Genomic DNA, 15,091 nt, shown 5'->3' with positions numbered 1-15,091 from the left:
GGAACATACTTTGTGACCCGTGCTCTACCAAGCACCTGACACCTATTAGCCTCTTAATCCTCAGAGTAGCCCAGCCAGGTGGTTCTAGAATTAGTCCCATCTTAGAGACAGAAAAATGGACACGCAGAAGTTAAGCAAATTGTCCAAGTTCATCTAGCTAGTGAATGGAGGCGGCAGGAATCAAACTCAGGCAGTTAGTCTCACATACTTTTCAACTATATGTAGGAAGAGCTTACAAACTAAATACTGTACAAATAAAAAGGGGCTGTATGGTTATCTCTTGAGCAGGCTAAGAGGCTGTTCTGCCTTCACTTTAATTAATGGCAGTGCATGGAGGGCGATCAACACAGCTGACAATTAACTGACAGCACTCTGCACAGTGGCCAGAGAACGGCTGCGAGAACCCTTGGGGGCCGGGGGGGTTCTAACACTTAGAAGTCTTTCATTTCCTGTCCTTTTTTCACACACAGAGGTGGAGGCTGAGAGGTGCTCCACTCCTTGCTGAACGATCCCAGCCTCACCTTGCTTGCGGAGAGCTGTCCTCTGCTTTCAGAGGCCTAGTCTAAATGGACCCCCGAGGGCTGGCTGGAGGCTTCAGACCAGGTGGTGGAGGCAGAGGAGCTGCCTACACTGTTAGCTCAACAGGCAAACTGCGGCGCTCGCTCAGGGTGGGGAGACAGAAATTCGGCTTTACCCCTGCGATCCGATTTGGAACTTAGAGCCTAGTTGTCTGCCCTCTCACCACTCTGCATTGGAGCCCTTTGCCCCTCTGTTTCCCCATCCTCCGCCCCCACGCCAGGTGTCGGGAGCCGAAATAAGTGCAGGGGCCAAGGGCGGCTCTTGGGCGCGGGCGGTTACGTAAAGCGATCCAGGGGCCAGGCCAAGCCAGGCCGACGAGAGGGAGTGGGGCAGCGGATGGGCCCGAGGGGCTCCCCGCAGCCCGGGTGCCCGGATCGCGCGTCTCGGAGCCCTGGTCCTGGTTGGCCGCCTGCGGGGCGCGCCTGGGGAGCAGGGCAGGGGGCCTAGTCCCCCGCGCGGGCTGCCTGCCTGGCGGCCCCTGGCTCCGGGCCGGGGACGGCAGGCCCAGACTCCTCCGGAAGCAGGAGCGTGGGCCAGAGGGAAGGACGCGCAGCCCAGGCTGGGGTCCCCGAGGACCCCTCCGGCCTTGGCCGCCGCCGGCGCCGCGTCCCCTCCTGGCTGCGGGCCCGGGAGGGTCGGGCGCGCCGAGGGCGGACGGCCTTCCCGGACCACATCCCAGCCCGCGGGCCGAGCGAAGCAGGAAATCCGGGCCGCAGCCTCCACCGTGGGTGCGGACGGGGTTGGTTTCCCAGCCGCCTCCGGTCCGCGGGCTGTTTCCCAGCCCTTCCTTTTCGCTGCTGCGGAGAGTGGACAGCCCAGGGCACTTGTGCTGGAGTTTGGGTCCTGAATCTCCTTGCTGGAGACTCTGAGGATGTCACTTCACCTCTCTGGGCTTCATTCTCCTCATCAACAAATTGTGGAAAATAAAGTATCTGCCTCCCAGGTTAACTGGGAATCCTGGGTGATCTGATCTAATGTGCTTGCGTGCTTTTAAACACTAAAAATGCTGGACAAATACAAAGTATTTTAACAATTCTTCAGCTACACCAGATGTCATTTGAAGGGCTGGGATGGTAACAGCTGGCCCTGCTCAGAGGCTTCTATGAGATGCATTCCCTTCTCTAATCCTCACCACACTGCATCCTAAGATGCAGATACTATATCCCCTTTAGGACTTTATGGGGATATGTGTGATAATTTGATTAATCCAGTACCTGCTTCTGTACCTGGCACAAAGTACCTAAGTACTTGCTAAATATTTGCTAAACTCTCCTCTGTTATTCACAGGAAGCTAGGGAGCAGAGGGGAGATTTGAACCCAGATCCATCTGACTAGAGCATAGTCTGTAGACCTCAGGGTCACATCTGCCATCTTCTGGTTGGCTGTGGGCTACTCAGCTGATGGCTGGGGCTGAACGACGGCAGCTGTACCTATCTCCAGGGTTCCTGGGGGCACTGCCCTGGGTTGCCTCCTTACCCATCCTCATCTTCTCTCAGGCCTTTGTAGATTTGCACAAGTGCCCCATGATATCTCCAAAACAACTTCCCCCAAGTCCCACACATAATCCTTCCTAAAGAGAAGAGAGCAGGTCTTGGACTGGCCACTATCACTGAGCTATGTCTCCTTCCTGTCTACCTCACCCCTCCTGTATCTTACTGTCTTGATTTAGGCTCTGGGGCTTAGGTGCCTATTTCCAGAAAAGGAAATAGGGAGAAGCCTGGGTTGGAATCTGAGGGTCTCAGCTAATCTCCTGAGTGAACCTTGGGGCAGCACCTACCTTTGAGGCTTAGAGAACTTAAGGGATTTGCTTGAGGTCAGAAAGCTCTTCCCTGGAGCCAGCACCTCCAGGCCTCAGCAAATAAAACTCCCCTCTACTCAGCTCAGGGCAGGGAGAGAGAAATGCCTCCTTAGTGGAATGTGGGATATTGGCTCTGGGAGGACAATTGTCCCTCATTAACTTCCCAGAGTGGGAGAAACTTTCACTACTGTTAAAAGTAACAAATGGACCAATGTATGGGAAGCCAGCTATGAAAGCTGAAGTGGACGTTATGGTTCTCTGTTCTGCAAGAGTATAAAAAATTGGGAGTTTTTCATCAACACAGAAAGAGAGAAACTCTGAGCAATTCCATGGCATTTCTAGCTGGTGCGGGTGTGATGGTGTTCATATAATGAGCACATTACCACCTAACAGTAATTCGTGCCCCCCAGGATGGCTTGGTTCCCAGGGAAGCGCATTTTTGGGGAACCTCCCTTACCTCTCTGGGCCTAGGTTTCTCCATATGTAGAAGTATGGGATTGGTCCTGATTCTATTCCCCTGGGGAGCTGGTGTCAGAGTTCTTTCCTAGTATGTAACCTGTGATATCCCCTCTCCCTGTTCCCTCTTCTGTTAAGAACTCCTGACCTTGATGAACTCTGAGGTCCTCCTAACTTCAAATATTCTTGTCTTGGCTCCTCGTCCCTCTATCCTGCCTGACCTGAGTCTCGATGTATACTCTGTCCATACTCTGTCCCTAAGTCCTCCCCAGGCTCCCCACAGCCTAAAGATCAGGGTTGTGCCAGGCTGTCTTCTCTCCCTACCCTGAGCTGAGTAGAGGGGAGTTTTATTGGGTGGCTCCAGGGAAGAGCTTTCTGATCTTGGGCAAATCCTTTAAGTTCTTTGAGTGTCAGTTTCTTCCTTTGCAAAACTATACACCTGCTGTGCTCATAAGGCTGCTGAGAAGGTAAAATGAGATGGATGGCGGGTTGACACCTTTCACAGTTGCCAGGCATGCAGGTGAGACTCTGTTTGAAAGAGCCATCAGAAGCGTGTCTATTGGAGATGGTGCCCAAGAGACAACTTATAGGTCCTTAAGGTTGTGGTCCCCAACCCCTGGGCCATGGACAGATATTGGTCTGTGGCCTGTTAGGAACTGAGATGCGCAGCAGGAGGGGAGCGATGGGTGAGTGAACAAAGCTTCTTCTGTATTTACAGCTGCTCCCCATCACTCACATCACCGACTCAGTTCTTCTTCCCTTCAGATCAGCAGTGGCATTAGATTCTCATTGGAGCATGAACCCTACCGTAAACTGTGCATACGAGGGATCTAATCTAGGTTGTGTGTGCCTTATGAGACTCTAATGCCTGATGATCTGAGGTGGTGATGCTAGCACTGGGGAGCGGAATCAAATACAGATTATTATTAGCAGAAAGATTTGACTGCACAGAGACCATAATCAACTGCTTGAAGACTGGTATCAAAACCATACTCCCCCCACCCCCCATGGAATAGTTGTCTTCCATGAAACTGGTCCCTGGTGCCAAAAAAGTTGCTGCCTTAAGTCACTGTGTCTCCAGACCACATGAAAGGGATGCATTTTAAATATCTGACTTTCAATGGCTGGGCTCAGTGCCTGTCATCCTAGCACTCTGGGAGGCTGAGGCGGGTGGATTGCTTGAGCTCAGGAGTTTAAGATCAGCCTGAGCCAGAGCAAGACCCTGCCTCTAAAAATAGCCAGATGTTGTGGTGGGCACCTGTAGTCTAAGGCTCTAGGAAGGCTGAGGCAAGAGAATCCCTTTGAGCCCAAGAGTTTGAAGTTATTGTGAGCTGTGATGCCCTGGCACTCTACCCAGGGTGACAGAATGAGACTCTATCTGAAAAAATAGAAATAATAAAAATAAAAATAAATATCTGACTTTTAGCAATTTTCCCTTCTGCACTACTTTTCTTCATCTCTTCATGAATCTGTGTCTCTGGCCACTATCTGCCACTATCGCTTGATTCTAGAGACAGTAACTAGATGTGACCAGAAAGACAATCCACTTGTCTTCCTGGTTCTGCTTCCCTGTCAGAGACAGTGGGTGCCTCTTCTAGAACTGCTGAGGGAGGGTGCTGGGGCTCAGCTGGCTGACCCTGTGGTTAAGGAGGAGGTGCTCCAGCCCCCACAGGACCCTCAGCTGGAGCAGGGCTCTGAGGCATCAGGTGACAGTGCCCAGAGAAATGCCAACAGGATTTGTGTGTGATTGTGGTTTCCACCATGAGCTTTTACAACATCCAAGTCAAATTTTTTCATCCATAGCTGTCACATTTGGCAGGCCTTCCTAAAGTTAGCAGTCAGCTTTATCAGAGCCACAGGGAGGTTCAGACAGACCCAGTGGAACTGGTCTTTTTGCAGTCCTACTCTCTACCCCTCCCCCAACCTCTACAGCACCATTTTATATAACTTTCTATCCGGGACCAAGTAGGAAGCGCCATGCCCTAGATTCAAGTAGTACTTTGTAGTTGACACTGGATTTCTTTCGCCCCGTGATAAACTTTTCTGTACTTTTGTATATATACTACAGGATTGTAGAAACTGGAGCTGGGAAGGATGCAGTGATGATATGATGTCATCATTTCATTTTAAGGTGAGGACACATGCAAGTTAGTGGCAGAACTGGGCCTAGAACTCAGACTTCCTTGATAGGAAGCTATTTCCACACTATTAGCTGTTTCCTATTATATCCTCTTAATTATTCTGTGAGGTTTAATTAATTAATTGACTCATGTGTAAGATACACATTAACCCATCGAATATATGAGTATGTTAAGACCCTGAGACTAGGTGGCCTGCCCGAGGCTGCTGGGACCAGTCTAGGCCTATAGCCATGTCACACTGCCCTGTGGAGTTGATGAGCATGGAGGCTGTGTGTGCCCACTCCAGGGACAGTATCTGGGTCTACATGTGTCTCCCTAGGATTCCCTCGGGAGTGGAGAGGAAGGAATATGTGGAGCATTGACATTCCTAGACGAGACCTTGGCAGATACTCTGAAAATGGTGTCTGAGGCTTCTTGGGGTGTCACAATGTAGACACTTTGGTGTCCTCATAAGTTCTGTTATTTTCAGTTTCAGAAGGCAGGTCAAAGCTCATTGAAGTAGACCAGACCTGGATGGATAGAGCTCAATACCAGATGGATATTCACATCTGGGGCCTCCCTGGCTTGCTGGGCTTGGCCTGACTATCTCTCTGGCCCTTGCCCCACTCCAATCTCCAGGCCATTTCCCTCTCCTGTTAGTACCTGAAGAGACATGAATAGGCTCCCCAGCTCGCCGAGGAGTCTCAGGGTGGGGCCAGAAAATTCAGTGGATGTTTTCTGGGAGAGAAGCAGATTCTTCTGGAATGGTGATGCCTGGTGCTAGAGTAATGTTTGCTGAGAGTGCCAGGTGGGAAGGAGCAGAGAGGGGGGCAGTGGTGAGAGAGAAAGGGGACTGCAGCAGACTTCAAGAGCGGGTGAGGGGAGGTGTGGGCAGTGATGGGCCACTAGAGAAGGACAGTTACTGCGGTTGCCCATTTGTTTCATTCTCACCCTTACTTTCACCTCGTTTCTTCCTTCTTCTGTCAAATAGCCCTTTTCTTTAGAGATTCATTCCTAAAATTGTCTCGACTTTTAAACTAGTTGGTGTAACTTAAAAACTCAGGTATCAGCTTGTAGCTAAAAATAATGGCCCATCCCCAGGGGAAAAGCTCTTGTGGCTGCCAGGACCCTGGACTAGGAAAGCTCTGAGGACAGGAAGTATGTGAGGTGCTGCTTTCACCAAGAGAGTTTTCAACAGAGCACTTGTGCCCAAGCTTAAAACTTGTCCCCTTCTTCCATACTCCCTGTTTTGGGCTGAACTCTGCCCCCTCCCCAATTCATATGTCCACGCTCTAACCTGGTTTCTTAAGGTGTGTTTGGAGGGGCCTTTAGAAGTGGCTAAGTTAAGCTGAGGCTGTTCGGTTGGGCCCCAGCCTGGTGGCCTTATAAGAAGAGATTAGGACACACAGAGAAATACCAGGGAGAGGCTTAGTGCACAGAGGAAAGACGGTGTGAGGGCAAAACAAAGGCAGCCCTCTGTGAGCCAAGGTGAGAGACCTTAGGAGAAACCAAACCTGCCAACACCTGGATCATGGATTTCTAGCCCTAGAACTGTGAGAAAATAAATTTCTGCTATTTGAGTCACCTAGCTTGTGGTGTTCTGTTGTGGTGGGTAAGGACCGCACCCCACCCATTCCCTATCACCGGTGCTTACCGCTGAGGACTGAGTGAGGCGTTAGGGGTGCTTGGCAAGGCTAGTGTTAGCCTACAGGGGACTTCTGTGCTTAGAACAGGGACAAGATCCTTTACTTGAGAGCGGAGAACACAGCTACACACCCATGTGACACCTGCCACTTGAGCTGTCTAGCCATGGTGATGCCCCAACTGCCTGGCCATCATGAGTCTCTCTTGTGGCTCGGCCATAGCTGCTCTGTGTGCTTCCCAGCCATGGCAGCCCTGGGACTTAGGAACTGACCCCCACACCCTGGGGAGGATTCCTGCAGAATCAGCCCAGCATGCGTGTAGGTGTTTATGTGTCTTTCTGACCCCAGCACTCACTCTGACCCTGGGCTGGTTTTATGATGGAAGTTTGGCTCTCTGAAAATCTTTCTCACAAGCGAGACTGTACAAGTCCTAATGCATTTCACAGAAGCATATGGACAAGGGGGTGGAAGCCCTTGTACCAGGCAGTGGAGCTGTTCTCAGAGAGGATAGGAGAAAATGGATGAATAAATACTGAGCTGCAACTAAGGCCATAGACAGGACATTGACTGGGCTCCTGTGTGCAAATATTTTAATAGGTGCCAGAGAGACCGTACAGATGGATCAGATATTATTCTAGCCCTCCATACACTTCAATTTTAGGTGGAAAGGTGACCCTATGCATCTATAGGGCTTGAGGCAAGGCCAACTGTGCTTTGAGGCTACTATACAAGGTATAAACAAAGCACACTCCCCAGGTGTGAGGAGGAAAAACAAGAAAAGATTCTTAGACACTAAACAAACTAGGAGTAGAGGGAAATTGCCTCAGAATAATAAAGATCTTATGTGGAAAATCCCACAGCTAACATCATATTCCATGGTAAAAATTGAAAGCTTTCCCTCAAAGATCAAGAACGAGGCAAGGATGCCCACTCGTGCCACATTTATTCAACATAGTACTAGAAGTCCTAGCCAGAGCAATTAGGCAAGAAAAAGAAATACATAGCATCTAAACTAAGGTGACCAGATTTTAACATTGGTAAAGCAGGACACCATGGGGTGGGGGGGGCAGGGAGCTATTGGCTGAGCTGTTTATGGTTAGGGACCCTCTGAGGGGGGCTACTTGTTTGTTCCAGACAGTTTGGCTCCTTCTGAGCTAATTGTCCTTGCCTAGAAGGGAGGGAGGGAGCCAGTATCCTTCTGATACCCATTCCACGTGGGCAGTAGGGAGTTTACATTAGCTTTTTCATTTCCAAATGAAGTTACATTAACCTCTTCATTCCCAAATGGAGTTACATTAACCTTTTCAGCAGCTGTATATTCCCTTCCCATTCTCCAGCCCTTCCCTGGCTTGCCATGTATTCTTTCCAAAAATTGGGACTTTTTTAAAACACCGTGGGACATGGGACAAATTGTTAAAAATTGGGACTGTCCCACCAAAAGTGGGACGTCTGGTCACCTTAATCTAAATATTAAAGGAAGAAATAAAATTGTCTTTATTAGCAGATGATATAATCTTGTATGTACAAAAACTGCTAGAGCTAATAAATGAATTTAGCAAAGTTGCAGTATACAAAATAACACATAAAATTCAGTTACATTTCTATATACTAGTAATGAATGATCCAAAAGAGGATATAAAGAAAAAAAATCATGTTTACAATACCTTCAAAAAGAATGAAATACTTAAGAATAAAGTTAACCATGGAAGCAAAGGCTTGTACTCTGGAAACTACAAAACTTCACCAAAAGAAATTAAAGAGGACATAAGTAAATAAAAAGACATTTGTGTTCATGGACTGGGAGATTTCATATTATTAGAGTGACCACACTACCCACAGGAATCTACCGATTCAATGCTATCTCTATCAAAATCTCAATGACAGTTTTTGGAAGAAATAGAAAAAAAAATCCTAAAATTCATATGAAATGTCAAAGGACCTCAAATAGGCAAAGTAATTTTTTTTTGAGACAGAGTCTCACTTTGTCACCCTTGGTAGAGTGGTATGGCATCACAGCTCACAGCAACCTCAAACTCTTGGGCTTAAGTGATTCTCTTGCCTCAACCTCACAAGTAGCTGGGACTACAGGCACCACCACAGTGCTTGGCTAGTTTTTGAGAGACGAGGTTTTGCTCTGGTTTAGGCTGGTCTCAAGCTCATGAGCTCAGGCAATCCACCCACCTCAGCCTCCTGGAGTGCTAGGATTACAGGCGTGAGCCACCCCCCCCCACCCCCGGCCAGACAAAGTAATCTTGAGAAAGAAAAACAAAACTAGAGCTTGAGCAAGAGCAAGATTCTGTCTTTACGGAAAATAGAAAAATTACCCAGTGTAATGATGCCCACCTATAGTTCTAGCTACTCAGGGAGCTAAGGCAGGAGAATCACTTGAACAAGATCAGATGTTGCAATGAGCTATGATGATGCCACAGTACTCTATTGGGGGCAACAGAGCAAGACTTTGTGTAAAGAAAACAAAAAACAAAAAAGCACAAACCCCCCAAACAGAAATGAAGGCTTTATAATTTTCTAATTTGAAAACATATTATAAAGCTATAGTAATCAAAACATTATGGTACTGAAATAAGGAAAGACATGAACAAATGGAACAGAATAGAGAGGTCAGAAAAAAACCCTTGCACATGTGGTCAAATGATCTTTGACAAAGTTGCCAAGGCTGCACAATGAGAAAGGACGGTCTCTTCAATAAAATGTGCTAGATATCTAGAAAGCCACATGCAAAAGAATGAAGTTGGATTCTTAACCTCATACCATGTACAAAAATTAACTCAAAATGGATTAAAGATCTAAATGTAAGACCTAGGGTGGTGCCTGTGGCTCAGTGAGTAGGGTGCTGGCCCCATGTACCAAGGGTGGCGGGTTCGAACCCAGCCCCAGCCAAACTGCAACAAAAAAAAACAACAACAATGACAACTGCAACAAAAAAATAGCCAGGCGTTGTGGCAGGCGCTTGTAGTCCCAGCTACTTGGGAGGCTAAGGCAAGAGAATCACTTAAGCCCAAGAGTTTGAGGTTGCTATGAGCTGTGATACCATGGCACTCTACTGAGGGCGACATAGTGAGACTCTGTCTCAAAAAAAAGACAAATACTTTATGATTTCACTTATATGAAGTATGTAAAATTGCCAAACTCATAGAAAATATAATGGGGTTGGGTGTGGTGGCTCACGCCTGTAATCCCAGCACTCTAGAAGGCTGAGTGGGAAGATCACTCGAGCTCAGGAATTTGAGATCAGCCTAAGCAAGAGCAAGAGCTCCATCTCTACTAAAAATAGAAAAATTAGCCTGTCATTATGGTGGGCACCTGTAGTGTCAGCTACTCAGGAGGCTGAGGCAAGATGATTACCTGAACCCAGGAGTTTCTCTGCACAATTTGTTGTGAGCTAGGCTGACACTATGGCACTCTACCCTGGGCAACAGAATGAGACCTTGTCTCAAAAAAAAAAAAGAAAAAAAAAAACATAGGAAAATAGAATGGTGGTTGCCAGGCTCTGGTGGATGGGAGAGGGGAGTTGTTGAACACACATAGAGTTTCAGTTTTACAAGATGAAAAACTTCTAGAAATCTATTGTACAACAATGTATATATAGTTGACACTACTGTACTGTACCACTAAAAAATGATTATGATGGTAAATTTTATGTTATGTGTTTTTGACCAGAATAAAAAAAGGGAGAGAGATTTTAAGTAGCAGATGTCCCATGGCAAGAAACTTCAGGAGAGTTTGTTTATGAAGTTGCAAGCTGAAGTTAAAAAATCAGCATGGGATTTAGTGGAGACTATACTTTCACACTTCTTAAGTGTAGTTTTCACTGGTAGATGCAATGTACAAGTATAGTCATAAATTTCCTCAAAAAGGAGGAAAATGTTCTTGGAAGGGGTGGCTTTGGAGCTGGGTGTTAAAATAAGCAGGACTTCAACAGGCAGAAGGGCAGGGGAAGGGAAGGGTGCTGAAGGCTAGCACCTAGGCCAGAGTAAGGAGGGAGGAGGAGGAAAATGCAGGTTGTATGTGGCAGGGGTTCAGAGGGTGAGACGGGGGCTCATTTGCAGAGAGTTTTAAACCTCTGGTAAATTTGAAAGTTTATGGTTGGGTAGGGGCAGGTGGAGATCAGATCTTGCAGGGGAGAAATCTGCCGGTTAGATGAGCCCTGGGGAACACACGTGCTGAAGCTGGAGGAGGATGGGACAAATGGGTTCTGATTGAGTCTCGGGAGAGCGAGGACTGTGAGTGTGAGCAGAGCAGGCCCAGCACAGGGGCTTCCCAGGCAGACTGAGCGACTCACCTGCAGCCGGCTGATCACACAAAACCTTCCCTTGAACCCCATCAGGAAATCACCATGAAATCCCTCCTTCTCATAAATTAAAGAGGACCAGTAGCAATGACAGTTTGGGGTAAAACAACAGTGGCCTCGCAGCTGTCCCTCCCAGCAGGGGTCTTTAACCCCTACTGGCCTGTGGCAGGGACTGGTTCTCTAAGATAACATCATGCTCCAGGATCAAGGAGGGCCAGGGACCCCGATTTCTAGGTCATTATTTGAGCAAATCGCCCCAGCTTCCATCAGAGGAAGGGGAGAGGGGAGGACTCCCTCTTGTAACAGACTTTCAGTTCGTGGAACCTTCTCTGCCACCTGGTGTGGAGCCATTTGCCAGGCGCAGCTCATCCTACAGCTTCTCCTGCAGATCTTTGAGCCCCAAGTGCCTAACTGATGACAAATGAGGACCATAATAATTGCAAGAAGTTCCCAAGTCTTAGATGCCCTGGACTCAGGAATTTTTGAGACTGCGTGTTTGAAATATTTAATTCTACTGTCCCCATAAATATGAGGATATTTGTCAGACCCTATGTTCTGAAGGCAGGTTCAGGAATTACGGGCCTAATACAATTCGTAGCTGCTGATTACTGAACTCTTACTATGAGCCAGGCTTAGCAGTACTATCATGGATCACTCTATTTAACCTCCAGGGAGACTTCAAATATAGAAGGTGCTATCATTGCTATTGCTTCATTTTACAACTGGGGAAACAGAGGCTGCAAGAAGTTAAGAACTTCCCCAATGTCATGCAGCCAAAAGTTGCAGTGCTGATTGTGAAGCACCATGGCAAACACATTTCTGATCAATGCTGCTTACCCTTCCAGAGATGGCTCAGATGGGACAGGGGTGGGCATATGAGGCACTTGCATTGAGCACCAAATATAAGGGGGCACCCAAACCCTCAGTAATCAAGATAAATACTATTATAATGCAATGTCTTTAAAAATCAAAATTAATGCAAAAAAATTGATGATGAATAAAACATAAACCTTTTAGACAGAGGATCCAACCAGTGACTTGGGATTGGCAGAGTAGGGTAGGGGTTCTTTGTGGGTTTGTCTTTTCTGAGCTGAATTCCAGATTCCTGGAGTTGGTATTCAGCCTTACTCTTCACTTTCTCCTTTCTTTGGGCGCTTATGAAGCTGATCTTTCCTGCCTTCTTCCTTTCCCCTTCAGTTAAATTTCAACAAAAAAATCAAGAAACTGGGCAATAACAATTTCCAGAGAGGGAGTTTGAAACCAACATGGGAGTGAATGAACAGTGCCCTGCCTTGTGCTCCCGCTGCTGTTGCTCCCAAGGGGATGCTGAGGGAGAGCCCAGGACCCCTCCTGGATGGGACCCTTCCCTGACCAGAGACTGACCTCATGAAAAGTGCCGGCCATGCAACAAAGGGTGTCCATGTGCTCTTGGGGTGGTCAGCTGCTTGGTGTGTGTGCTTAACTCCACAGTGCAGAGCCATGGGCCTTACATCACAAGGAAAGACAGTGCATTTGGGTTTTGCTGAAAGATTTTGCCTGAGCCCAGCAGGCTCTTGGCTTTGCTCATCCCTTCCCAATGACCTTGGCGCTCAGATCCCTGGAAAGTGTCTGGATGTAGCCATGGGAGATGTGGGCAGAGATGGAAGAGCCACAGTGACAGGCGCCAAGGAGAAAGCTCTTGAACACAGCCCAAGGCCAAGGCACTGACAGTTCTTTCTCTTTCTCCTTCTTGGCAAATCTCCAACCAGGGGTAGGAATAGTTAACTTTCCTGCTGGGGATTTAACCACCGGGGTTTAAAGGGCCCTTCTGCTAGTAGCCAGGAGGGCAGCTGTGGCTATTATCATCTATTGTGAGCTCCTTGAGGGGTAGCTTCAAGCTTGGAGGCCAAATACCACTTCAAAATGAGGATCCTATTTGAAATTAACCAAAGGGCAAGGGATTGGGGGTTTGAAGTCTGAGATTTGAGCTCACTTTTAGAGTGACCAACTCTTCTGGTTTGCCCAGGACTGAGGGCTTTCCCGGGACATGGCATTTTCAAAGCTAAAACCAGAGAAGTCCCAGGCAAGGCAAATAAAGATCAGTTAGCCACACTATTTTGACCCCATTTTTGCAGTGTTCCTCTCAAACTTTCAGTCTCTACTTTCCCACACTGATAGAATTGACATACTAATAAAACCTGCTGTCCCCACCTCCCAAACCGATGGGACTCAAAAGAGCCACATCCCCTTGAACCTCCCCATCAGAGCCCACCCCGCTGCTGACCGGCCTCCACAGGCTTCTCCCTCTCCGTTTGAGCTCTTTAGGGGGTGAAAGCACCTCATTCACCTCAGCAAAGATCAAATACTCCGTTTGGCAAAGAGCAGATACTCTGAAAATCTGTGCTAAGTTGAAAGCAAAGCAAAGCAAGGTGTTCTCACTTGTTCGTCAGTACCCTCCTTTCCTGGGCCGCTGCTTAGCCCCTCAGGAATGGCCTCTATAGATTGAGCTGATAGGTGCTCCCCAAGGGCAGCTGTCAGGAGGACAGTAGGGCAGTGGGGCAGGAGCCTTGGGCACTGCCTTGTTCTGGGAAAGGTGGTGACAAGGAACAAGACATAAGGTGAAGGGGCAGTGAGAGAAGTCAGGGAAGGCCCCATGGGGAAATGAGGAAACCAAAGGTCCCTACCACAAGGATCTTATAAATAAATAGGACAACCCCACTCTCTGGCCTCTGAGACTCCAGACTGAGACTGAGCTCTACCCAGTGCTGCCTCCCAGACGTTCCCTAAGTTTTCCATTCCTTAGGAGGGCTAGCAGAAGGGCACAACCCAGCTCCATAGAGTGATACCTGGTGTACAGTTTGCCCCAAATCCCAGCCTCCATCTTTCTCTCCCCTTTTGCTTTTCCCATCCCAGCTGCATCTCGGCTTCTAGGGTCCTGTATCTACAGATACAGGTTCTGGCTCTGGGTGTCACTCAGGGTCTCAGCCTCTGTCTTCACCCTCTGAACCTGGTCTCAGCTGACTCCCCTGAGGAGTGAGCCCTGTGCCTCGGAGACATTTGGAGCTGGCTGGAGCATGGGGGTGAGGAGTGTGACTCAGAGGTAGTCTGGATCTAGCAACGCCCCTCTCTAGCACCCAGAGGTTTCATCCCACATGTCCTCCAAATATTTAAAGATCCTGTCTCATTCTCTTGCTGGCACATTCTTCCTGGGGCCCAGATATACTGGGGACACACAGATACAGCCACCATCACAAGAGAATCTTAGAATTCAGAGAGGAAGAAACCTCAGAGGTCTAGTCTCCTGAGTTCAGTAGGTTAGATAATATTGTTTGAAATTCATAGTCAGCGTTCCTAGGCTCAGAGAGGGTGAGCAACCTTCCCAAGGTCACACAGTAAAGGAGTAGTCAGCTGCTCCTCAGCCACCTACCTGAACTCTCCTTTTTCCGTCTGGATGATTTCTTCTCTGTCTCATTGGCAGTGCTCCCATGCACCCCGTAGTCCTCGCCTGGGCCTCCTGTGGGATCCACCAGGCCTGGGCTGCTGGTCCCCATCTCCCTGGAGCCCCCAGCTGGACCTGAGTTAGGCCTGTGCCGAGCCTCTGAGACAGGGAAGTGCCAGTCGGGGGGCTGAGGGAAGGCAGGGTGCTGCTCAGTGAAGATGCGCTCCTCCCGGGGCAGGCTGTGTGGGGTGGCCGCCAGGCAGGAGGCCGAGAAGTCAGGGTACGCTGCTGCTGTTGTTGCTGGGAAGTCTGGTTTCTGGTGGAAGGAGAACGGGGTTGGCGGGTAGTGGGGTAGCCCTGAGGCCCCACTGCCTTCAGAGTGGGGGTTTCGAAGGCAGCCCCAGACAGGGGCTGGGGGCTGGGGGCTCCTCATACAGTTGCTGGCTGCAGGATCCATCTGCTGTCCACCGCACGCCTCTGTTCTTTCAAAGATTTGACTCTTTTCACTTTTTATATTCAATTTTTTTTAAATGCAAAAAAAAAAAAAAAAACCAAACAAAAAACCCCCAAAAACTAAATAGGAGGGGAAAACATTCAACAGAAAGTTCACCCCAGATACCAAAACAAAAACCAAAACTAAAGTCTCTCCTTAAAGCACATACACATGTGGCCGGCCACCCCTCTGCGTGTGCACACACCTGTGTCAGGCTTCACTCTTTGCCTCCTGCCCCTCCAACACACCAGCCTGCCTACTGGGGTCCCTTGTAC

The 15,091-nt window shown here is 48.4% G+C and overlaps 1 protein-coding gene across 2 annotated transcripts in view; it reads right to left on the bottom strand.

The window, feature by feature from the left end:
* Positions 1 to 14,803, bottom strand: part of MEOX1 (mesenchyme homeobox 1) — an 18,639-nt gene extending 3,836 nt beyond the window's left edge. The window contains exon 1 of one of the 2 annotated variants that reach the window (XM_003786296.3): positions 14,312 to 14,803. In XM_003786296.3, the coding sequence (XP_003786344.1) occupies positions 14,312 to 14,780 (469 nt within the window). In that variant the 5' untranslated portion in view covers positions 14,781 to 14,803. The remainder of the gene's footprint in view (positions 1 to 14,311) is intronic. The other variant, XM_023510960.1, reaches the window with a different exon arrangement.
* Between the last annotated feature and the right edge of the window lie 288 nt (positions 14,804 to 15,091).

The sequence above is a fragment of the Otolemur garnettii genome, unplaced genomic scaffold (genome assembly GCF_000181295.1).
Source record: "Otolemur garnettii isolate 467f Iridium unplaced genomic scaffold, OtoGar3 scaffold00018, whole genome shotgun sequence".
Classification (NCBI taxonomy): domain Eukaryota; kingdom Metazoa; phylum Chordata; class Mammalia; order Primates; family Galagidae; genus Otolemur; species Otolemur garnettii.
The sequence above is the reverse complement of the archived record's forward strand: the minus strand, read 5'-3'. Positions and strand labels throughout refer to the sequence as shown.